Below are 26209 nucleotides of genomic sequence, written 5' to 3' on the forward strand. Positions count from 1 at the left end.
CCCCGGAGAAGTGCTGTTTTGTGTCCTGCCCTACCAAATGCTTCAAAGTGTAGAGTCTAGACCAACTACTTATTTCTGTTTTTATGAGTGCCTGTTGTCTGCAGGGCACAAAAAACCCTCTTTGATGGGGTTCCTCAGTCTGAGGTTTAGCAACCTTCTCCTCTAGAAAAGGATTTTTCTACTTACAATTTCAATTTTGATTGGTTTGGGTTTCTTTCTATCTTTCTTGGAAAGCCAAGTGTTCCAATGAAAGAATCAAGTCCCTCCTTTGATGATGCCATCTTATTTTTCATAAACTAGATGATTTTTGCAGATTCTTATTAATTGGAGTTTTCCCCAGCCCTCCTTATTTGGAGAGTCTTTAGATTTCCCCATCAGTGCAGTCATTTTAGTCACCAAGTATGTGTGACTGACTTGGAACATCCAATTTGATTTCATTTCTTAAATTAACATCTTCTTTAGAGCAAGGCTATTTCTAGCCTTCAAATGATTGGCTTACTGGCTGATTTCACTTGGAAGGACACTACCCTCCCGCTCTGCTATGTCCTAATTATTTCAGTGGAGAAATAATTCCCAAGTTTGGAATTCAAGGACCAATAAAATGTCAAAATAACATGGCAGATTGGAATAAGTTGCCAACGTTTTATTTGGTAAAGTATGGATGTTAAAAACCTCCCATCTATATTCATTTCATGAAAGAAGGGCTATCCTTCACACCAAAAAATAATAAATCCACAGTGTCATCATAAAGAACAATTCTTTAAAGAAATTTGGCTTTAAGAAAAATTTGCTATCGTGTCATTTTGTTCAAGTTTTATTGTGAAAATGTCACCAGGGACCAGCTTTGGAGAAGCTGAGAAAAGCTTCCTGGGAGCGATCTGTTTGCATAGCATGACCATCCACAACAGAGAGCTCCTAGGAAGAAACCGACTTTGCCGAGTGGCTCAGGACAATGTCTGTGTGAAGAAGCACAGTGGCCCAGTCACTTCCCTCTGGTCACCTCAGAGGCGTTATTTGAGTTCTTTGGTGAGTTGGTGAGTTGCAGAGTTCCGTGTTACATCTACAACCTGAACAGTGACGCTAAGTGAACTGGATTTCAAAGCTGCCACGTCCTAACCAACCAGGATAGGGCGCTAACATCGACCTGGCTGAAAGGGGATTTCAAAGCTGCATATGCCTTGAGCAGGGACAGTGTCCTATTTCACAAATCCTGCTGTATTATTTAGGGAAGTCTGACTCCTCCCCAGAGGGCAGGCCTGAGGGTCATTCATCTTTGATTTTCTAAACTATTCATGTAGGTTTGTTAGAATTTCTTTTCAAAACATCATCATAATCTTAAAAAATACATGTTAATTTAAACAGCTTTGACAAGGGTATTCTGGAAAAAATGTGGATGATATCATTACCACATAATTATGGATACAGCTGAGTTTCACCAGAAGAGCATTTAATTTAGGTTAATTTAACTCTACATAAGTACTCAGCAAAGAGAGAGATTGGAAAATAACAATTAAAAGAGAGAAGGCAGTTTCACCTGGCCTTCTAATCACTGAGCATATTCCCGAAGCGTGTTTGTGCTGTCACCTGAGACCAGTGGTTCTCAAACTTTAGGGTGCTCACTCACCTCCAGATTTCCTGATTCAGGAGCAGGTCCCAAAACAATCACACGTCTAACAAAATCCCAGGTGATGCTGATGTTGCTGATGAAGGGACCACACTTTAAGAACCATTACCTCAGAGCATCTGAGATCATCATGCTTCTCAGTGTAAACATCTTGCCATGCTGAACGTGTGTAATTCTAGTGTTTATGGTACCTGTTTGTGTAGATCATGGCCCCTAATCAAAAGACAACCCTTCATCTAGTGCTCGACAAAAGAGCTCCTGAACATTATACGGTCCCTGACCTTCCCTGCTATGTCACCAATGAGGAGAGCCTATGGTTTTTGTGCTGAACTGGCCAAAATAAAAGGGGCAAGAGGGACTAAGTGTACAGGCCCAAGGTGGCAGCACGGTCTTGGCCCCAGCAGAGATGGCTATGAGGGAAGCAAAAGCCCAGTGAACACAACAAACTTGTTCTATTTACAAGTAGCAATCAGTATCCATGAAGGAGGAAGAATCCCCCTCGGGATTGGAAAGTCCAACCAAACAGGAAAAAGTGGTCTACTGCTATGGAATAAGCCACTTACTGGGGATACTGTGTGAACAGCAATATTGATTGCATCACTGAGGTGGTCACTTGCTGCCGAGGTACAGAAGAAAGGTGTTTATTCTGCCTGAGGTTGCACATGCTGTTCCCTTCACCTCAACTGAATGAATGAATGAATGAATGAATGAATGGATGGACTTCTCTTTCATATATTATAAAGGCTCTGAATTCTCTGATACCACTAGGCCAAGAAAACTTTGCAGCTGTAATTGTTCTGAAGTTTCTCTTATCCCCCTCTGCCTCTCACTCCCAGAATCTCTACTCTTCTTTTAAAAGTAGGGGGTGAGAAAATATAAGCCAATTTCACTTTTTAATGCACAGGGAGATGGCCAGCTTGCTCTATTTCAAAGAATTGTAGCTCTGGTCAGAGAGCTCTGTAATCATATCCAACCAAAGTTCTTATCTGAAACGGTTGATAAACTGGTTCTAAAAATAATCGCAGATGATAATTTGTACACTGTGAATGTTAATGTTCTGTTATGCAATTTCTCAGTAAAAAAATTATATCTGGGGAGAAAAGGAAACCATAGGAACTACAACAACAAAAAACAACTGATTTAATAAATTTTGGCTTCTCCTTATCGAAGGGAAATTCCATTCTTCTACTTAATCCTCTGCCCCTCCCAATAAACTGTAATCCTGACCCCAGGCGCCCTTCCAGTTACAAACATGTAGAATGACCTGCTGGAAGGAACTGGATTCCAACTCTGTCTTGAGAAGCACCCTGAACTGGTAGTGGTTGTTTATTTCTTGCCTACTTTTGTTTCTAGGTCTCTGAACCCCTTCATGCCCTGCTTACACAGTTGTAAACCCAAACACACACCCCTCTAAAAACATCCCCTTCTTTCCTTGCCCCCATGCATACTCTCAAAGGCATGTATTTTTAAGCACAAAATTCCTTATTTGCTGCTGAGCAAGGAAGAAGACTATCTTGTCAACCCATAAAATAAAAACACAGTCCCTTTAGAGAGCTCACCAGGCACTGTGTGGTTCCAACAGCTTTTACTTCTTGCTTCCACCCACCATCCCATCCTGCCTCTGCCCAGCACAGGGAGGAAGTCGGGAAATACTTGTAGATAAACACATGACAACCGAAAGACATGACCATAAAATTACTTCTAAGCATACACATCTTCTGGTTCTTTGTCAGTGAACTGCTCCTAAGGACAAGATCGGGAAATCAGAGATTTCCCTATTGTACCTTAGACATTCCTGTTTAGTTTACTTTTCCCCAACAAAGGACCAGGGGCTTCTGTTCCACCCACAGGCAATGAGACAGTCTGAACCCAACTTGAGAGAAGTGAGATGGCTAGGAAGATTCCTTTAAAAACTGGGGTTTACCTCTGTTATCGCACCTGTAATAAGAGAGAGGCTAGGACTACCTATCTCAGTCCCCTGCCAGTGCTATGGTTTACAGTTTGGGAGAAACAGACTCTAGGACTGAAGAGGTTACTGGCACCACTGGACTGCAGACCAACACCTGTAGGAAGGATGCTGCAAGGTGCAGCTGATAACTGGCAAATCCAACAATCTGGTTGGACTGGGAATGCCATTTAATGTGAAGTCTGGCCTCAACATGGAGGCAGGAGTTACTAGGAAGTCAATTCTGCCAGATGAGCAGTGGAAGACGGTGAACCTGAGAGTAAGTGTACCTGACCACGGGACCAGCAATGCTCTGTCTCCGATTCTGGATGTGATGAACATTCATTTCTTTGCTCTCGCTATCAATTTTATCTCCTACTAGCTGGTTTTTGTTTTGTTTTTTTCAATGTTGGATTTTTCCTTTCTTAATGGCTTTTCAAGGAGTTTTCACAATGTTTTTCATGTGACCTTCACCCCAATTGTCTGACGGTATTATCCCCTTTTTACAGTTGAGGAACCAAGAGGTTTCAAAACAAAGTGATGAACATAATTTTTGCTTCAGCTCGTGAGGGTTTAATTCCTTTAGGAATTACCCTTCTGCCATAAACAACTAGAAAACTGGACAAAATGTACGAAATTGTTTTTAAACATTAGACATGGGCAGTGCAAGACAGTGATCCCCGACAGAAGGAAACAAACAAGGCAAGCCTTTCAATTGCCCAGACTACTCCCCACAGTAGAGAAAGCTTGTAATCTATGGGGCATCAGGGAGAGATCGGAGAGAGTATCGCTTTGTTAATGGAGCTAAATTTGCACTAACTAAAGGCTCCTTTTTAGATTGGATCCATCTTAACAAAGCTTAAAAACAAGACTTAGAAGAATTCTGATCAGAATATCTGAAGACATAATATTATATGATAGTACTCCTCAAATTAAGTCACAGATTTAACACAATACCTATCAAAATCCTAGCTGGTGATTCTTTTTAATACATATTTTTATTGATTTCAGAGAGGAAAGGAGAGGGAGAGATAGAAACATCAATGATGAAAGAGAATTATTAATCACATGCCTCTTGCACACCCCACACTGGGGATCGAGCCTGCAACCTGGGCATGTGTCCTGACTGGGAATTGAACCGTGACTCCTAGTTCATACGTCAACACTCAACCACTGAGTCACGCTGGCCGGGCTAGTATTTCTTTTTTTGCAGAAATCGACAAGCAGACCCTAAAATCTGTATGAAAGTGTAAAGGACCCAGTTATAACAATCTTGAAAAAGAAGAAAAAAGTTGTAGGACTCACACATCCTGATTTTAAGTTACTACAAAGCAATAATAATTAAGACAGTGTGGTCCTTGCATAAAGAAAGATATACACTGAGTGGCCAGATTAATAAGACCACCTCATCAGTACTTCGTTGGGCCACCTTTTGCCTTCAATACTGCGGCGATTCTTCTTGGCATTGATTCCACAAGTTGTTGAAAGGTGATGCGAGGAATCTGACACCATGCCTGATGAATAGCACTGTCCAGTTCTGTGAGATTTGATGGTTGTGGAACCACCTGCCTGATGGCTCTTTTAATTTCATCCCACAAATGCTCAATTGGATTGAGATCTGGTGATTGTGGGGGCCACCTAAGTAAGGTAAAGTCTCCCTCATGTTCTTGAAACCACTCCTGCACAATACAAGCACCGTGGCATGGCGCATTGTCTTGTTGGAAGAAGCCATCTCTATTGGGATATGCCATCAACATGATAGGATGAACTTGATCAGCAATGATACTTAGATATGTTGTGCTATTCAGACATTGTTCCACATGAATTAAAGGGCCCAAATCATGCCAGGAAAACATGCCCCAAACCATAACACTGCCCCCACCAGCTTGAAGGGTTGTACTCATGCATGTGGGGTACATGCTTTCATGCTGTTTCCGCAAAATTCTCACTCTGCCATCTGCATGATGCAACTGGAAACGTGATTCATCGGATCACATGACTTTTTTCCAATGCTCGACTGTCCAATCCTTGTGTTCCTGTGCGAATTGGAGACGTTTTATCTTGGTAACTGCAGACAGCAAAGGTGTTCGAACAGGCCTTCGGCTTCCATATCCCATTCAATGCAGTGTATGGCTAATTTGCCTACAAACGTCAGGTGGTCATAATAATCTGGCTACTCAGTGTATAGATCAATGAAATAGATTTGAGAGTTTAGAATTAAATCCATGTATTTATATGGTCAATTTACAAAAGTTAACTCAAAATGAACCAAAACCTAAATATTAAGAGATATAATTATAAAACTCTTAGGAAGAAAACATGGGTACAAATTTGTGATCTTGAATTAGGCAATGGTTTCTTAGATATAATATCAAAAGCACGGGCAACAACAGAAAAAATAAACTGGACTACATCAAAATTAAAAACTTTTTTACATCAAAGGACATTATCAAGAAAGTAAAAAGACAACCTACAGAATTGGAGAAAATACTGGCAAATTGTATATCTGATAAGGTATTAATATCCAGAATATATAAGGAACTCTTACAACTCAGGAATAAAAAGACAAATAACCCAATTTAAAAATGGGCAAAGGATCTCAAGTCATTTCTCTAAAGAAGATACACAAATGGCCAAGTAGCATCAGAAAAGATACTCAACATTATAGCCATTAGGGAAATGCAAATCAAAAGCACAGTGAAATACCACTTCACACCCACTAGGATGACTATAATAAAAAAGATGAACAATAATAAGTGAAGTTGATGATGTGGAGAAATTGGAAACCTCATACGTTGCTGATGGGAATGTAAAATGGTGATGTCTGTTTGGAAACAGTTTGGCAAGTCCTCAAAAAGTTAAACTTAGAGATGGCATATGGCCCAGCAATTCTACTCCTAGGTAAATACCCAAGAGAATTGAAAATATATGTCCCCCCAAAAACTTAAGTATGAATCTTCATAGCAGCATTATTCATAACAGCAAAAAGTGGAAATAACCCCAATGTCTATGAACTAATGAATGGATAAACAAAATGTGGGCTATCTATACAATGGAATATTATTTAGCCATAAAAAAGAACTGTTGATTCATTCTACAACATGGATGAACCCTGAAAACATTATGATAAGAGAAAGAATCCAGACACAAAAGACCACATGATGTATGATTCCATTTATATGAAATGTCTAGAATAAGCTTTCAAAAATAACTTGCTTAACTAATTTAATTGACACGGGCAACTAGTTTCAGATGATCTGTGATGAGGGGGGCTGGAATGCGGCAAGACAGGAACACACAGCAAACCTGAAATTACAGATCTGAGACCCCAGTTGCTCATCTGAACAGTATTTTACTCCTGGGGTGGAGATGTGGGTAAGGGGGTTTTGTGACATTGTTCTGTTACAGTTCCAGACATTCAGCCCAACTCACACTATTATGAAGCCCTTAATTTTGGTCATAGAAATGGGAAGTAGACCAGGAGCCAGAAAAACTTATTTCACTAACCAGCTGTGTGACCTTGGGCAAGTCACTTCATTGCTACAGTTTCCACTCTACCTATTGATTAAGTGGTCTCTGAACTCTAAAATTCTAAGGATTGTGGGTCTATGTACTCAGCACCAGGCTTGGAATGAATGAGGGATAAACACCACATGAACCTAACAATCTATCAACACACCCTGTATTATTCTGACATCGGAGAGGCAGCTAGGAACCATCCGCTTATTTTAGGAGCTCACTCTCCCTGGGAAAGACACTTTTGGCAAAAGCAACAGCTCAGATGATAGTCCCAGTGTTTTGGAGAAAAAGACTAATTTATTGACAACAAAGCCCGTTTTTTTTCCTTGAAATTTCATAGCTGCAGGCCCAGAAATACAAAGTCCCCAGAAGACTCTAAAAATGTGTTCTCAATTCCCTTTTATCTCCCACCCAGAGCTGAGAGAAAAGCACCAACTGTGTCATATTAAACACATCTGCATCTAACACTGATAAAAGTGCATGACCGAGGGAACAGATACGAATTGTTTTCAATTTGTTCAGATGGGATTGGTTAAATTTAACCAAATTAGACCAAATAATCAAAGCAGGTGTTTGTAAGTTGCCAATGTTTTCATTCTCTGTAATTGTTTGGCTATATTTCCCAGGAACTTAGGTAAAGGAAGTTAATATGTATAAAAATCATTGACCTTATATTTATTCATGTCACACATATATTATTCATGTTCTAGGCAGTACAAATACAAGGCATTGTTGAATACTTCTCACAGATTTTACCACTTAACCATCATCAACATCTAAACTGGCCTTTGGGAGGGCTTACATGACCTAACCTCCATTGTATACATACGAGCAGTAATAAATGAGAGTCTGTCTTCTATCTAATCTTACAATGATCTAAAAGCACACTGACCAGGCATGTAGACTATTTAGGAATTCTGACTTCACGCGCACAAGCTGGTAACTTTTAAGGCATTTAGAAGAAAAATATTAACAATAAAAAGTCACACTCCAATTAAAACAAAATGTTTATTGCATTTGGCAAAATGATGAGATCTGAACTATAAATCCCAACTAACAAAGAAACCACAAAATGCAGTCACCAGCAGCCTGGTGTTGGGAAGTGTTTTGTGCAGTGGCTGTAGGTCCACTTTCAAAAGGAAACAGAGCAGGTGCCTGCCCAGGAATGGTCAAGTTTTCTCTTTCTAGTAACTGCTCCAATCCTGGGAACACCTCACATTATTCCAGAGACCCTCAGGATGGGAGACAGAAACTCAGGCAAGAAGGTCACCGTAAAAGCATGTGTTCTAGAACAGTGGTCGCCAACTGGTGGTCTGCGGACCACTGGTGGTCCGTGAGGTCCAAAAGGTTGGCAACCGCTGTTCGAGAAGCTCTTGTAAAGGGGATCCCTCTCTGAGGCCTGGGGGTCCTGCAGGAGGGGCAGAAGCCTGAGAAGTTATGTCAACAAAGAGGACTCTAGGGCACCCCTCCTGAGATAGTGAGTGGTTTTCTGACTGGCCCTGATGGAGTTGTGAGGCCACAGTGTAGGTGGCTGGAGAGCTCAGGCTCTGCTGTCTTTTTTAATTTGTTACTTGTTTTTATTTTTATTGATTTCAGAGAGGAAGGGGGGAGAGAGAGAGAAACATCAGTGATGAGAGAGAATCACTGATCAGCTGCTTCCTGCATACCCCCTACTGGAGATCAAACCCGCAACCGGGCCATGTGCCCTGACTGGGAATCCAACCATGACCTCCTGGTTCATAGGTCGATGCTCAACCACTGAGCCACACCAACTGGGATCAAGCTCTGCTATCTTACCACACATGTAACATTAGGCAGTTTTCTCTGTGCCTCAGTTTCCTCATGTCTGAAATGAAGGACCATGCCTGGCTGGGTGGCTCAGTTGGTTACAGCATCATCCCATACACCAAAAGGTTGCGGGTTCGTTCCCTGATTGGGGGGAGTACAGGAGGCAACCAACTGATGGTTGGTTTGACTCTAAAGTCAATAAACCTATCCTTAGGTGAGGATTAAAAAAATTAAAAATAAAATAAAATGAAGGACCACTAGTACCTCCTTCATGAATGCATGCAAAATGCTTACATAGTGCTTGGCATAGAGTTAAGTGCTCAATAAATACTGGTCATATTATGATCTCTACAAGAAAGATGACATCTATTTTTAATTTTTTTAATTTATTGATCTTTAAAAAGAGAGAGGAAGGGAGAGAGAGAAACATCGATTTGTTGTTCCGCTTATTCATGCATTCATTGGTTGCTTTTTGTATGTGCCCTGACTAGGGATGGAACCCACAACCTTGGTGTATCAGGACAACATTCTAATCAACTGAGCTACCCAGCCAGGGACTATGAGAAAGATGATATTGGAAATGTTTCCTGAAAATGAGAATATGATGGGCATTCAATATACATTTCAGATGTGATGTGGAACAGGGTGGACAAATCCTTCTCCACATAAAACATTTCTATGAAATTATGTCAATTCTTTACCTCTTTGGGATTAACTAATTCTCTCCATATATAGTTATAAAAGGAAGAACCAGGTTGCATAAAATTGGTAAAATAGAGACTAGGAAAGAAACCCCCCTCACAAACCCACCAAGAAGAACTTCAACTGAAAGTCAGAAAGTGCAAATAGGTAAGAGGCTTGTTTAAACACTTGGTAAAAAAATGTTCAATTCAATTGATGTGAAAAACACAAATTTAAGGGGTGTGGACATAAAAGAGAAATAGAAAGTCCATCTCTCAGAATAAAAGGATAAATATTTAGTCAAGATTCAGATAGAATTTCAGTAAACAGATATTTCACTGGAAAATTTCCAACCTGAGAGCAAATAATTTGAGATGGGGTTAAACTGAGAATGAAAGCTCTCTATTCCGCGGCCCTGCCCAGGCCTGTAACAGCCTCCCAGTCCTTGGCAGCAAGGCTTTTTCTTCCTCATCCCCCCAGCTCCAACCGGAGACTATAATTTTCTTTCCAGCAGGAAACTGATATATTCTAATGATGACAGCTGGATTCAGAAGAGGAACAAGAATACAGGGGACAGAGAGTCCTCGTGGGTTTAAATCACTTTACAACTCAAAACAAAACCCCCCGATTTGGAATTTTTAAAACCTAGTTAATGGCTGAGAAAACCTCAAATGATTGGGAAGTTCTAAGATAAAAGTTTGAATTACCCAAAACACATCATTATCTTAAGCTTTTCTAATCATCTTCTCTGCCTTTCCCCTTCACTGTTTTTCTCATTGTTTATGCCCCCGGCCCTTCAATGTGGTTCTAAGATACGTTAGAGGTAGGAATAGCCTTCCAAGGTCACTTAAAAAATAATATTTGAGAGGATCTGGGTTTCCTCCATCCAAAAAAGTTTTCCTGAAAGTGATATTACTTTATTTCTTTGGGAATAATTAATCTCCTTCATATTTAGATACATTTACTGTTGAAATACATGTACACACACGAACAGAATTATATTGTGTAAAATTCGTACAATGAGAAATCAGAGGAGTGAACCTCCCTATAAACACACCATTATAAAACAACTACTTTTAGCAATATGTTGCCTTTAACTTTAGTCTGGTCCTCCACTCTTCACCACCCACCTCCCAAACTCCCAATACCGATGACCATAATGCCTGCACATATCTCTTTGACATTCCGAGAAGGAATTTTCTGTTACATTCTTTTTTAGTGACAAGAGGAACTGAGCTTCCTAAGGTTGCTAAGAATCCTATGAGGATGCAGGCATAGAGAGAAATGTCACCTCTTCTATGAAGCCCTTACTCTCCTCCCTAGTAGAAATGACCATTCATTCTTTAGTGCCTCAACTGTATTCAGTACACATTTCCTTTCTGTAACCCCTTATTGCAACTACTTATAAGCCCAAGACATATTCATGTGTATCTCCAGATGTAGGTACTCAACGTGTCTGATGCTAGTTGTCATGTCTGAAAGAAAATAAATGAACAACAACAAAAAATGATCCTTTTCTAGATCAAAGGGGCAGGAGCAGACGGAATCAACTGGATTCCTGACATTCTATGCCAGGGATGCTGTGCCTCAGTGTCTTCCTGAGAAAGCAGGCATTTCTTCTTTCCTGAAAATGTTTAAGAATAGAAGGAAAGCCCAGCCAATGTGGCTCAGTGGTTGAGCATTGTCCCATGAACCAAGAGGGCGCCCGTTCGATTCCAGTCAGCATAAATGCTTGGGTTTCGGGCTCATTCCCAGTAGGGCGCATGCAGGAGGCAGCCAACTGATGTTTCTCTCTCATCAATGTTTCTATCTCTCTATCCCTCTCTCACTCTCTAAAAATCAATAAAAAAAGTATTTAAAAAAAGAATAGGAGGAAAACAGTGAATGTGAGGGGTAGAGCATAATTCTGCTAGGCTGCAGGGGATTAGATTAGATGCATGGTTTCCAGGTCATGATAATGATGAAAATAATATTAACGGTAGCTAATATTAACTGAGCACTTATTCTGATGATGCAAAGCACATTCATTTTTGCAAAATTCCTCACTGGAGGATATCTTTTCCATTGATTTTTAGAGAGAGTGGAAGGGATGGAGGGTGTGGGAAAGAGAGAGAGGGAGAGAGAGAAACATTGATGTCAGAGAGACACATGAATTGGTTGCCTCCCACACTCACCCCAGTGGTATCAAGCCTGCAATCCAGGTATGTGCCCTTGACCGGGAATCAAACCTGCGACACTTGGGTGCGAGGGCCAATGCTTTAACCACTGACCAACACCGGCCAGGGCTGCAAAGCACATTCTTTGGCTTACAAGGTAAACTATAATGCTATGACATTATTCTGAAATCATGTTGAAATCTACACATCTAAATAAGTGATCACCTTGGTTGGTAATATACTTAACTATTGTTCAAATGGCCTTTGAAAACAATTTATGAAACACACAAGAATAGTTTTCATTATTTTAAGCTCACAAGTTTATTTTTACCTAAACAGTGCTATCCCTCTTAATCACCATTGTATTTGACATTTGGTTAGTTCTAAAAATCTAGTTCATCCTCAAAGGAGGACAATTTGTTCTATTGTTTTGTAGATGTATTATATGAATACATGCCTTCATAGAGGTAGACAAAGATACATACACATACATCCTGTGGTTTATGAGGGTAATTCCCAAAGGACTAGACAAAAGCAGTACTTGTCTAACAGGAATATAATATGAGGCATATATGTAATTTTGATTTTCTAGTAGCCACATTTTTAAAAGCAAAAAGAAACAAGAGAAATTAATTTTAATAATACATTTGATTTAATCCAATATATAAAAAATATCATTCTGACTCATAATCAATGAAAAATCAATGAGAAATTTAACACTTTTTTTTTCCATACTAGGTCTTTGAGCTTTTGTGTTTAATTTTATTCTTACAGAACATCTCAATTTGGATCAGTCACATCCCAAATGCTCAAGAGCCACATGTGGCCAGTGTCTGCCATACTGGACAGTGCGGGATAAAATATTTAGAGCTATGGTTGTCATACTAGGATAAGAGTTTGGAGGAAAGGATGATTCAAAATGGCCAAAGTAATCTTTATGGAAGAGCTAAAGGACAGGCACTTGGAGAAGAGAGAGGGTATTTTACAACATTCAAGGGTTAACCCTTCTAGACAAGAAATAATGGTACTAAGTCAAGAAAAACTTAGTTCAAATAAACTAATAATTACAGTCAATCACACAACTCTGATAGGATGCCACTGATTGGACTTGTGAATGGTAAGCAACTCTTTCATGGCCAAGGCCCTTTAGACACTAAGCAGAGAAGTATTATAAAGCTACATGGAATCTGGAATTGAAATACAAAAATGTTGGAAACCCAAAACAACTTACATCTGGTAACATCTGGTTTATAATCTCTGGACCCCAGTTAGCTCAAGAGTAAAATAAAGCGGACACAACCCTGAGGTGTCTTATAGCTAGGGTGACCTATAATTTATTGCGCAAACCTGGACACTTTCAAGAGTAAAAGGGGGCACTATTAATAATTACGCTGGGACGAGAGGCATAAAGGAGGACTGTTTTACAGCCATAAAACTATATGATCCTATTCTACCAAATGGACACAACAGCTACTCCTGTGCAGGGATGTGGAGCTGATGAAAGTCCAGGCATGTTCTTATTACCTCTGCATGGCCGGGGGGCTCTGTGGGCTAATATGCATTGATCCGGGTGAGGTGGTTTCGCACCTCCCCCTCAAAGTATTTTAACTTGGTTTGAATTTGGGAGCAGGGTTCCATCTGGACAGAGCTGGACTCTGACAGCCTGAATATATTTACTGAAGACAACAAATCATTGACAGACTAAATTTAACAGAGGAAAGGCCTGGCCTGCTTGTACTCAGAGTCTAACTCTGTAATTGTAGCCTCCTTCAGACAGGCCTAATCAATTAGAAGAGGCTGATTTTAACCAGTTGCAGGCTCGTTACCCTGCATTCCAGTTTGTGTTGACGAAAATCAGTTTCAGTCTGTGGCCTGGAACTCATGTACAGCACTTCCTGCGGCCTCTTATATAAACACATCAAAAAAATTTTTATTTGGAGTTGCCCTTCTCCCTTTTAAGAAAACCACTTTGTGAATCATGATTAAAATAGAACAATTGTATGTGGATCTGGGACCCATACCAGGAAACATATATGACCCAGGAACGCGTATAAAGTCAGAGCTTGAGGTAGCGAGGGGTGGATTTGAGACAGTCTCAAATATCCAGGCTCCAACGTTAATGAGTCCAGCTCAGTTATCTCCACAAATGGAACAGAAAGAACTCTTATTGAAAATTATGACCTTTCAAAGGAAATGCATGAAATAAGAAAAAGCCAAGGTCTTAGAAACACAGAGGGTATCTGAGTAGATTCCACACTCTTCCCTGAAAGACCACATAGAAAGGAAACGGCAAACTTCCAACTAAACAAGGACATGTTTCCTGGAGAAGCTTCTATGAGAGAACCACATGACACTATGTTTAATTTTGATGTGTGGTTTAGTCTTAACAAAAGTAGAAGGTGAGGGAGTGTGTGGTAGAGTCACTCAAAACCCCACCTACATTTCAAAGACCTGTAACCATTCCAAAATATGATAGAACTATGAATCATACCTGGCTGGTTGCCTTTTGTGGGTTTGTCAAGGCAGCGAGTCAACAGGAAGAGGATATCAATATACACAGCTCTGGTCACCAAACATGGATTTTGCCTAGAAAGGTAAAGAATAGAAAAATAAATTGATATTTTCTCTCCCTGAGGCCTAGGTCACAGAAAAGAGAAAAATGGGTATTTTTCTACCAGGCATGTCATGAGGCTTAGGGAGTTACAGCAAATGTTAGAAAAGAACAGATAATCACCAATGGTGAGAACACATCAGTAAGTCAAGTGGGAAAAAGAAATCCTAAAGCATGTGGTGAAGGTCAGGCCTAGGCGTGTATAAAACAGATAACACTTTACGCTCTGGCTACAAGTAAAATAAACTGAAAACAAACAAAAACCAATATTGTCTCTCAGTTATCTGAAAACAAGAAGTGGTGGTGGGGAGGACCATATTCTATTATTTTCTTCTTAATGAACAAATCTAGGGGGAAAACCATTGGTTATGAAGATCACTGGTGTAGCATTTTGGAGAAGGAAAATTGCACTCACATATGACAAACCATATCTACGGACTTAAAGGAACCAGCTGAAAAACAAACACATGAAAGCATTAATAAACACCGGAGCAGACATTCCTAATAAATGGAATATTTTCTTCTCTCAATAAATGGAGCAGTTCATTGTACAATATGACCTACAGGCTGGAACAAGTGAGTGGACTCGGATGTAGGGATCTAGATACAAAAGGAAGAATGGAGTCTTTCTTTTGAGAATGGCACTGCCCTGGCCAGGTAGCTCAGTTGGTTAGAGCATTGTCCCGGTTGTGAGTTCGATCCCTAGTCAGGCCACATACAAGAATCAATCAATGAATGCATAAATAAATGGAACAACAAATCAATGTTTCTCTGTAAAAATCAATCAATCAATTAAAAAAAAAGATCAGCACTGTAGGTCCCTGGCTCTGAGCCTCAGTTCATCCTGACCAGGAAAAGGGCCCTAACCTCCTCAGTGTACTAATAATTCGGCACAAGTAGTAAAAACAGTAGGGACAGATCTGGGTTTGAGTCCTGGCTTTTCCATTTATCTCTGTGACCTGAATCAGACTCCTGACCTGTACAATGTGAACCCTAGTCACCTCTGTGAGTTACTGTATTGGGTGTGGCAGAGCAAACTGGAATGCCCACCTCGGTACCCATGGCAGATGCCCCCTAAGCGTTCATTCCCTGCCCTTCTCTGCTTCTAACATGAGATTGGGGAACGCACAAGTGTTCTGCCTAGTGGATTTCCATTTTCTGATCCCTAAACCTTTCTTCTCATTCCCTGTGAATAAGTTTACCATTTCCCCCAAGTTCATTCCCACTCTGACCTGAACTGCCTATATCTTAGGGCTGCCATATGTTTTAGCAAGAAAGGCAATCAGATACTTTTGATTTAAAACAAAACGGTCTTTTCTTTTTTTTTTAAAATATATTTTATTGATTTTCCACAGAGAGAAAGAGAGAGGGACAGAGAGCTAGAAACCGATGAGAGAGAAACATCGACCAGCTACCTTCTGCACACCCCCCACCGGGGATGTGCCCGCAACCAATGTACATGCCCTTGACTGGAATTGAACCTGGGACCTTTCAGTCCGCAGACCAACGCTCTATCCACTGAGCCAAACCGGTTTCGGCAAAACAAAACGGTCTTGTTTCAAGGTTTCTCTGTTGCTGACCTGCCTCATTTCTGTCTCACTGACTTGCTTCACCAACACTATCTGCTCGCTCCTTGGCTCCTACCCTGCCATCATTCATAGTTTATATGTATACCTCATGTTTGGCCTAATTTCATACCTGCATCTGGTTATTTTTTAAAAATTAGTTTTAAAAAATAGGTAACACATGCGCATGGTATAAAAATAATTCAAACAGTACAAAAGGACATAGTGTGAAAATTAAGTTCCTTTTCTATGCCCTCACCCTCTACCCGTAATCTGTTCCCTAAGGCAACCATTATTACTACTTAGTATATCCTTCCAGGAACATTCTGTTCTTTAACAAGCATCTATCTAGAGCTACCCACTAGTTTATTTTTACATAAATAGTGTTTTACTATGTATAGTAAGCCTAACCTAACACTGTCAATAGGTTCTGTGACTTCAAGTGAAAGGACATTTAACAAACCAATTTGACCATAGGCTAATTGATATAAACAAGAGTTAAGTTCCTACAACATCTCGTCAACATTATAACATGATGACGTTGAAGGAAACCATGGTATTTGAAGAACTGCTGTACTAACTTCTGAGCATTACTTTTTTCACTAATATATTTTGGATATCATTCTATTAAAAACAGAGATTTGCCTCATTTAAAAAAAATGGCTGTAAACGGCTCCATTTCATGGATGTGCCAATCCCCCATTGAAATAATTCAGATTGTGTAAGATACTTTGCTGAAAACAATGCTGCAATAAATATACATGTACACCAGTTTTGTGCATATAAGAGGAGAAAGTCCTAGAAGCTAAATTGTGGGATCAAAATATTTGCACATTTAAAATTTTGATTGATTTTGACAAGGTGCTCTCCAAAGAGACTGTACCAATTTACACTTGCACCAACAGTGTGTAAGAATTCTAGTTTCCCCACAACCTGGCCAACACAGTGCATTATTAAACTCTGACTTTTGCCAACATGATAAAAGAAAAGTATCTCATTGTATTAAATCGCAATCAGAATTATTTTATTACTAGAGGCCTGGTGCACTAAATTTGTGCACGGGTAGGGTCCCTAGGCCTAGCCGGCGATCAGGGCCCATCAGGTTCACCGCCTCCTGGCCTCCCTGCCTCCTCTTTCTCTCACTCCATCAGCGCCCCACCACCGCTGCTGGTCGCCTGCCATATTCTGCACCTCCCCCTGGTGGTCAGCGCACGTTATAGTGAGCGGTTGAACTCCCAAGGGGACAATTTGCATATTAGTCTTTTATTATATAGGATAAGTGAGGCTGAATGTCACTTTACATGCTTTTCAAAAAAGATACTTGAAGTTTTTTTTCTGTGAACTGTATCAAATTCCATGTATATTATGTTGTTGGTCTTTCCCTTATTGATTTGTAGGAACTCTTCGTATATAAGAAAATCTACTTTGTCACATATGTTACAAATATGTTTTTGCAGTTTATCACTTGTCTTTTAACTTTACTTATAATTTTATTTTGCAATTCAAGAATGTTTAGTTTTATGCAGTCAAATATATCAATTTTTAAATTTATGTCTCCTGAGTTTTATGTCAAGCTTACAAAGTCTAACCCTTCTCCAACATTTTATATAAATTTCCCCCCATAGTTTCTTCTAGTACCTTGCAGTTCCATTTTGTTATTCTTTAATACTTTTACCTATCTGAATTTTTTACACCTAATCCTTCTCGTACTTTTTATCTCTAACTAGTGACCCCCAGGTGTCTCAATTATGACTTCCTATCCTTACTCTCCCACCCACTATGAAAAGCCCCCAGTCTATGAAAACTTCTTTAATGATATCATTTGCAATTCTAACATTTCCACTGTTAAACAGGTAGGACTTTCCCTGCCAAAGAAAGGGCTACTCAGAAAGAAAGGGAGAAAAACCCTGTGGGGGTTAATGAATCATCAGATGTCTAGCACAGGGCGAGGAAATGGCCTGCAGAGAGCAAATGAAATGCCTCCTGAGCCTCCAGCTTTAAGCTAGGTGCTGGGGGGAGATGCACATGAGATAATTTCTGACCTCAGAGAATGTTGTCTAGTTATATGGAGACAACTATAAAGTCAAACTTTGGGAGAGGATTATAAGGAGTTAAGAACAACAACAAATCAGGGTGGACTGGAGAAATGGAATGGGTTTATGAAGATGTAACTCCAGCCGGGCTCTGAAAGATGGGGAGAATTTAGACAAAGTTGACAAGCAAGGTTATGTTGAGAGGGGGCAATAGATGTGGAAAGGCATTAGTCTGGCTTGGCTAGGGACCTGGGACACCAGATTGGGAAAATGAGAGGATGTGTTGAGAAGGATGGAACAAGAGCAAGGCAAGCCAGGCTTTCAGAAGGTGGGATACTTCGTGTTGGCTGGATGCTTCTCATGTAAAAACATACTTCCTGCTCCCAGGTGGCCTCACAGCCATAGCTTCGCACCTGGATGTTCCTCTGTCTGTGGAACCACGAAGGGAAGTGTTGGGGGAACCGGTTTGACTTTCAAGTTTGAGGAGCTTAGCTTCCAGGAGATTTTTAGCGAAGTTAATATATTTTTTAAATTTTCTAAACGAGTAGGGGAAGGTTTGGCAAGCTTTAAAGCCCACTGCCAGGCTGAGCTGTTCTGCATCTTCTCTGGACCTGGCACAGGCTGGCGACCTGGGACCCTGCGGGGACAGTTCTGACTGCTCCCATAACTGTGAAGCTCTGGCCGTTTGAGGTAGTCAACGAGATCATGGGAGGCTCCTTCTACTGCTGCTGCTTTTGATTCCAGGGAACAGAGAGGATCTGGGCCACAGAGGAGTCCATCCATGGCTTCCCCTCCGAGACTGACTCAGAAAGAAATCCTGGCGCGCAGCCACCGCGCATGGCTCCACCCTGGAGCCCCGCCACGGCCACAACCACAGCCACATAACATCCCCGTCTGGAGTCAGAGCTGGGCTTCACTCTGAACTGGCTTCTAAGTCGGGAAAATAATTTTTTCTCCCTCTTTTTCTCTCTTCCTTGGTGTTTGTTCTGACTTGGAAATGGTACACTGTGAGTTCAGGGTGAGCCAGAGGTTTGTTCTCGGTCTGTCAAGCCACTTTGATGATGGGAATAAAATCCTGGGAAGAGCAAGCCAGCTGGACAGGAAACCAAGCCACAGGGTTTTGGTGGGCTTGGGGCTTTTTTCTACCCCCAAATGGAAAAACCCTGGCGTGGGGCATGGTATAGTGAAGATTTAGTGTTTTTAAAAAAGCTGAAGTGGTCTGGGTCTCACAGATGGGCTGAAAAATAGCATAACAGTGGCTTTAGAAGGAGTAGCAGGAATCAGGTACTATGAGGACTGAGTTTACATATCTAAAATGAAACAAAGGGCCTGTTAAGAAACTTGCTTTCTTCCACTTTTTTTTTTTTTTTTTTTTTTATCATTTGTCTCCTGACAAAAATCTGCCTGAGAACCTGATTAATATGTTTCTGCCTTGGGAAATCTCTGAACTTCATTAAACCTCCTGCCCTCTCTCCTGGACGTCGGGGGGAGGCAGAAGGCAGGGCAGAGAGCAGGGCTTCCCAGACACGTCCACAATGGCCCTAGTGTCTGGGGGACAGCAGGAGCTCTTGGGAAGTCTGTGATAAATTATTCGCTTCTCCTGTCCCTTCCGGAATCCCAGTGGCTGCAGAGCCTCCTAACTGAGGACCATTCATTCAGAAAACATTTACTAAGAGGAGACTAAGAGCCAGGAACAGTGCCAGTGTTTGCAAACATGAAGATGAAATGAATCAGTGACACAGTCACTGCCCTCAAGGAACTTAGAGTCCTGAATAGTGTTTTTCAAACTGTAGGCTATGGTCCATTTTGCTGATTATGAAATCAACTAGTGGGTAGTGACCAGCATAGGAGGGAGAAAAGAAAGGAGGGAAGAGGAGGGAAGAAGGAAGAGGAAGGAGGGAGCAAACTAGGGAAGGTAGGATGGAAAAAATATAACCAGAGCGCATCAAACTAATAAAGGAATTGTTTCCTTCACTTGTAAAGTCCTTACCCAGAATGCATTTTTAATAAATTTACATGTAAGATGTAAATAATTTATGAAAAGCAATTAATTTTAAGTAAAAGTACTGATCGATTCGTTCTAACTCCTTTATTTTTCTTTTCCAGGTAATAAGCCACTCTGCATTATACTGAATGGTACCTATAGGGTTATGCTTGGTATCCAAAATGATGATGGATGTGTTGAAAGAGAACATTCCTGAAATTAAATATGCTAAATCTTGAGTAAATTCCTTTATTTGCTGCATTTTTTAGGCTGTTTTTAGACTTACCTAAACATTAAAATTTCAAACTGTGCAAAATTTCATGAGTGTGTATATACATATTCATATATCCACACAGCACATAGATACACATTAGGTCACATATAAGATGTATTTTTTGTTGTGAATGGCCATCAGAAAAACTTGAAATCCACTAGTTTGGTGGGAGAAACATACAATCAACACATCATACTAGAGTGTGATGGGTGCCCCGAAGGAGGGTAGACAGAGTGAAATTAAAGATGGTGGGAGAGGAACTGTGTGGTGTACCTGGGTGCGTCAGGAAGTGACTTGGCAGAGAGCCGGAGAACGAGGGAGTATCTGCAGAGTGACCACAGCAGAGGAAGCACAATGTGGCCAAAGGCTTGGGCACATGGCAGATGTGGAGAATAAGAAGAAGTGCAAAGGGGAAGGACAGCAGAAAATGACAGAGGATGGGTAAAATGCCCCAAACAGGAGAGCTTAGGAGTGACCTTTAAGAGCTCCAAAAACTCCAAGGGGGTAAAGTCCCCAGTGGGACCCCCTCAGCCCAATTCCCATTGGAGAGCTGGGATCCCCACTCACTACTGTGAGGCATGGTGGGCTCCCTGGAAGGGACAGACTACACTCTTCCAGAAGAATGCACTGCCCTCGTCAGGTTGCTCGTGTCTGTTAAGGTCACTAAACCAAGTGACCACACCTGGACTTCCACAGAGGTAGGGTCTGAGGTCATTCCAGTCCCCAGGTAACTACTCCCCTAGAATCCTGATTAGACTCATGGCTTAACTTTATTAACCTAGAAACACTGACTGAGCACCAGGAGGGATATCCTACTTGGGACAGAAGAGGAGGGAGAGGACAAAGTTCTGGCTTTGCAAAGCCTATGGTCTTGTGTGTGTGTGTGTGTGTGTGTGTGTGTGTGTGTGTGTGTGCGCGCGCGCGTGTGTGTGTGTGTGGTGTATGTGGAGAAAAGCAAAATACACAAAAACCACCAAAGGGAATGTCATTAGGGAGGGGTTTAGAGACAGAGGAGGATCTGGCCAGTGAAAGGAAAGAAGGGATTCCAACAGGAGAGTTATCAAGAGCAAAGATACTCAGGTGGGGGCGTGCCACATGCAGGGAAGAACGATGACCAGAAAATCAAACAGGTGCAGCTGCCAAGCCTGATGGCTTAGAATGACCCTGGGTCTCAAGTCCTAGCAGGAGCTCATCACAGCCCATCGCAGGCTCATCCTCTAGTCTCAGCTCTACACAGGCCCACTCCTACTCACATCTCCTCTGTTCTCAACTAAAATGGGCAAAAAGCATGGGTAGCTTCTCACCACACAGCCAGCAGTGGAGTTACTGAAGCTATGTTCTGGGGACCACCCCAGGCCTGAAACAGGATGGCAAGAAGAGAACCAGAAAAAGAGAGGCAAACTGGGTGGGCAATAGGAGAGAGAAGGCAGATGAGAAGTGGGGGGAGGGAAAGACAGTCTATAACAGGTTCCCAAGAACCCCACCACTTGACAATGTCCAGTCACCATTCCCTTTATTTAAAACTCAGTCAAGCCAAGGCCGGTTTGGCTCAGTGGATAGAGCGTCAGCCTGCGGACTGAAGGATCCCAGGTTCGATTCCGGTCAGGGGCATGTGCCTTGGTTGCGGGCACATCCCCAGTGGGGGGTGTGCAGGAGGCAGCTGATCGATGTTTCTCTTATCGATGTTTCTGGCTCTCTATCCCTTTCCCTTCTTCTCTGTGAAAAATCAATAAAATATATTTTAAAAAAAAAAAAAAACTCAGTCAAGCCCAGCTGGCATGGCTCAGTGGTTGAGCGTAGACTTCTGAACCGGGAGGTCATGGTTCAATTCCTGGTTGGGGCATATGCCTGGGTTGTGGGCTCGATCACCAGTGTGGGGTGTGTGGGAGGCAGCCAATCAATGATTCTCTCTTATCATTGGTATTTCTCTCTCTCTCTCTCTCCCTCTCCCTTCCTCTCGGAAATCAATTGAACACACACACACACACACACACACACACACACACACACAAAACTCAGTCATGCCTGTCCTCTAGGAAACAGCCTCAGAATGGCTGACTTGACAGAGGACATTGTGCTGACCTTCCTCTGGTCTCCCAGAGATCCCGCTGCCATCTCTGTAGTGTAGGCAGCTCAAGTCTCTGCAGTGGTCGCTGTCCACAGGCCAGACGCTGCCTCTCCTAGGAGGTACATCTTTTTTTTTTTTTTTTTTTTTAAATATATTTTATTGACTTTTTACAGAGAAGAAGAGAGATAGCTAGGAACATCGATGAGAGAGAAACATCGATCAGCTGCCTCCCGCACCCCCCCCCCCCCCCACTGGGGATGTGCTCGCAACCAAGGTACATGCCCCTGACCAAAATCGAACCTGGGACCCTTCAGTCCGCAGGCCGACGCTCTATCCACTGAGCCAAACGGTTTCAGCAGGAGGTACATCTTTGATGCAGGCCACATTCAGTCATACAAATGTGGAAGTGTAAACTACACAAAGAGAACCCCTCTCTCCCTTCTGATTTCCATTTTTACCACAGCCCATAGCCAAGCAACAATCATATGGCATTCTTAGAGAAACAATGGGGATTTGTTTAAACCGAGATGCCAAATGGTCATGAATTGCAGAATATATATTTTTAAACAAGTTATTTTCCCCCACTGTAACATCCAGAATTTAGATCTACACACAGGGCCAGCTGGCAGTGGCATGCTGGGCCTGGCTGGCTACCCGGGTCTGCTCATTTACCTTGCCCTCCCTGGGGCGGGGGAATGGCAAAGCTGCATTTGTAGGTTATGCTCCAACTTCCACCCAGCCTTTCTTGGTCTGGAGCTTTTCAAGTGTTTATACTCACAACCCACACGTATAAGCTGCCCCGGAGCCCTCCTACTTGGATTTTCCGTTTAAAGTGAAGCCATGTTCGTGCCCTGCTCTGGTGGTTGACCAACTTACAGGGAATTCTTACTGAGCTGCCATGCACAAAGTAAGAAACATGAGCTGTGAGTCTGTCCAGGAAGGAACCCAGTGTCCCAGCCATGCACTAGGGAGCACCAGTGGCTTCCCCGGGAAAAGCAGTGTTTATTCCTGGGGGATGGAGTCTGGAAACAGAGGGCCTTAACCACGTTACCAGCGTCCCGGGTACCCCTCAGCCTGGCCCAGGCAGCCTGCAGGAAGTACGGCTTGGGTCTGGGTTTAAGTCATAGCCGCTCTGTTTCCCTGGGAATGCCACTGCCCATGAGGAGCCCACAACCTCAATGCCCAGGCTTTGCCTCTCCCTCCAGTTGGGGTCACCTGCTTTTTCTGAGGGCCCCCAGGGAGCCTCCTACACCCTAGAAGCCTCATATTTTTCCATCATTCTATGGGGCATCTTTTTCTCATTAATGTACTAACACTCAAGTATGTGCAGAGAATGAGGAAAAAGAGACCTTGTGTGGGACTTGGGATTTGTTCAAAGCCTGGGGAAACCTTTTTAGAGGGTGTATGTTTTTTATTCCTTTTATGAGAGATGCATGTTTCCCCCCCTCTGTGACTTGTTTAAAAGTAAAGTTTAATATGCTGCCAGAGAAATTGCTGGTTAATAACTTAATAAGCTATGTGCTAGGAATTATGGGAGAAAGTAGTATCCAAGAGAACTTTTATTATACAGTTTGGGGCTTGGAGGATATATAGCTTCAGTTATTATATAAAATGCTAACAGAAGTCCCCTTTCTTTTCAAACCTTACTTTCTCCCCAGGATTATAAAAAAGATAAATAAGTGAGGTGAATGAAAACTTCTAGAAGCTTCCTGAGAAGGTGAGAATTTTTTTTTAATCCTTACCCAAGGATATGTTTCCATTGCTTTGTAGAGAGAGACGAATTGGGGATTGGGGGCAGAGAGAAACATCAAGTAAAGGAGAAACATTGATCGGTTGCCTCTGGTACACGCCCCAACCGGGGATCAAACCTGCAACCTAGATATGTGCCCTGACCGGGAATTGAACCCACAACCTTTTAGTGTATGGGATGATGCTTCAACCAACTGAGCCACCCAGCCAGGGCAGAAGGTGAGAATTTCAAACCAGCATAGTCAACAGAACTGTGCTAATGTGAACCTGGCAAAGTATACACTTGGACATTAGCCTTGGCCGTAACAGTAATAATGATAATAACGTCAACTTCACTTTATTAAAAGTTTTATCTTTAAAAAAGATTCCTGTTTTATCTTTATAAGAAGAAAAATATTATTAAAGGGCATTATTATTCCCATTTTCACAAATCCACAAAGCAGCTCATACAGCTCAAGTGACCTACCCAAAATCAGGGCAACAACCAAGAATAGCATCAAGGCTTTCCAGACAAATTGTATCTGTGTGTCCCAAACACAATCAGATGAAAAGTGAGACGCTGTGCCAAACAAGTGTATTTTGGTTTGCAGCCTCATGCTCCAGTGTTATGTCCTGGTAGCCAGGCTGGTGAAGGGCAAGGCTCCGAGCACAGCTGCTTCTGTGAGGTCAACACAAAGGCCTATTTTCAACATGGCCGATTATGCTGATAAATACTTAATTATTTGACAATAGATATTTCCATGTCTAGCTCTTTTTATCCTTTCATACCCATTACTCACTATGTCCCTCTCTGCCCTCATTTATTTCACACTGTCATTTTAGAACATTCCACTTTACAGATGAAAATTGGGTCCCCCACCCCGACCCCAAATTACAGGCCACACATCACTGGTTAAATAGCTGAGCCGGGACCAGAACCCAGACCTGCTAACCTTGAGTGTACTCTGCCTCTCCTCAACGTCAGAAGGTGCGTTCACAGGCTAGAGGCTTCCCCCACACTGAGTGCCTCTCCAAGTGACCCTCTCTGCAGTCACCCAGGAACAGAGGGCCTTGGGCTGATGAGGGTCCCTTCTGGTTCAGGGCTGGAGCCCTGGGAGAAGCTCCTAAAGTTGCGTGGGCCAGTCCTTTGGCCAAGGAAGTATGGGCATCACTAGCAGGAGGACAGCAGGCTTTGGAGGGTCTCTCTCAAAGCCACTCCCTTGGCCCATTCACATAACACCAGCCCACATGCCCGACAAGCCCTCCTGGAGGCAGCCTGAAGCCTGGCCATGCAGGGCAAATGTACCAAGGCTGAGTCAGCTCATAGGAGAGCGGGGAAGCAGGAGGCCAAATGAGGCCTAAAGAAGCCCTCCCGCCATGGCTGGGTGTTACCTGAAACCTGCACTCAAGAGTTACTAACTTCAGTTAAAGGTACTGTCTCCAAAAGACCACTACTGAAAAAACAATTGTATGACCCAGGAGAATGAATTTATTTACATATTAAGACTTAGTAACATGTTAGCATGATTTGTTGGTCAGATCAAGCAGCAGCCAGCCAGCTGAGAATGGCAAGGTCTAGAGCAGTGGTCGCCAACCGGTGGTCCGCGGACCATTGGTGGTCCGTGAGGTCTGAAAGGTTGGCGACCGCTGGTCTAGAGCATGAGTCCCTGCCCAAGGAGGGCAGCTCTGGAGAGAGGGCCTTGGGCAGCCCAAGGCATGGGTTGCAGTATTTTCTATGAGGATGATCAACCTGCATGGAGGAAGAAAGTGGATCAAGAGGCAATTTACATCCCTAACTTGGGCCATCTCCAGGGCCAGCCTCATCTGACAAGTAGGAAGAAATCACCTGCCCCTTGTGTTTATTTCCTCATCTACAAATACTGGTTTGGATTAGATCCTTGTTTTGAAATAGGGAGTCAGAGTGCTACGCTTAGTCTCTTTTGGGACTACCAATGGCCCCCCTCCCAGCCTGCACCATAGTTCTCATCTCTTCTATCGTCAATATCTTGAACTCCCCTTAAATTTCTGTTTGAAGAAAGGATTCCACTGGATTAGATGATCTCTACATTCCCTTTCCTGCTATAAATTCTTGGTTCTATGGTCCTCTTAGCAATTTTGAGAGCATGTATCAAGCAGCATCTCTAGTCCCATTACCTGCCGTCCAGGTAGGCAACAAGGGTTTCCAGGTTTCCCTGTTAGGGACTTCTGTTGACCACTAGGAAGGGCTAAAATT

The 26209-nt window shown here is 42.2% G+C and overlaps 1 protein-coding gene across 2 annotated transcripts in view; it reads right to left on the reverse strand.

The window, feature by feature from the left end:
• Positions 1 to 26209, reverse strand: part of THADA (THADA armadillo repeat containing) — a 295937-nt gene that overhangs the window by 54978 nt on the left and 214750 nt on the right. For both annotated transcript variants that reach the window (XM_079792262.1, XM_079792261.1), the window contains exon 31: positions 14205 to 14299. In XM_079792262.1, coding sequence (XP_079648388.1) covers positions 14205 to 14299 — 95 coding nt within the window. The remainder of the gene's footprint in view (positions 1 to 14204; positions 14300 to 26209) is intronic.

This window comes from Cnephaeus nilssonii (assembly GCF_951640355.1).
Source record: "Cnephaeus nilssonii genome assembly, chromosome: 15".
Lineage (NCBI taxonomy): Eukaryota > Metazoa > Chordata > Mammalia > Chiroptera > Vespertilionidae > Cnephaeus > Cnephaeus nilssonii.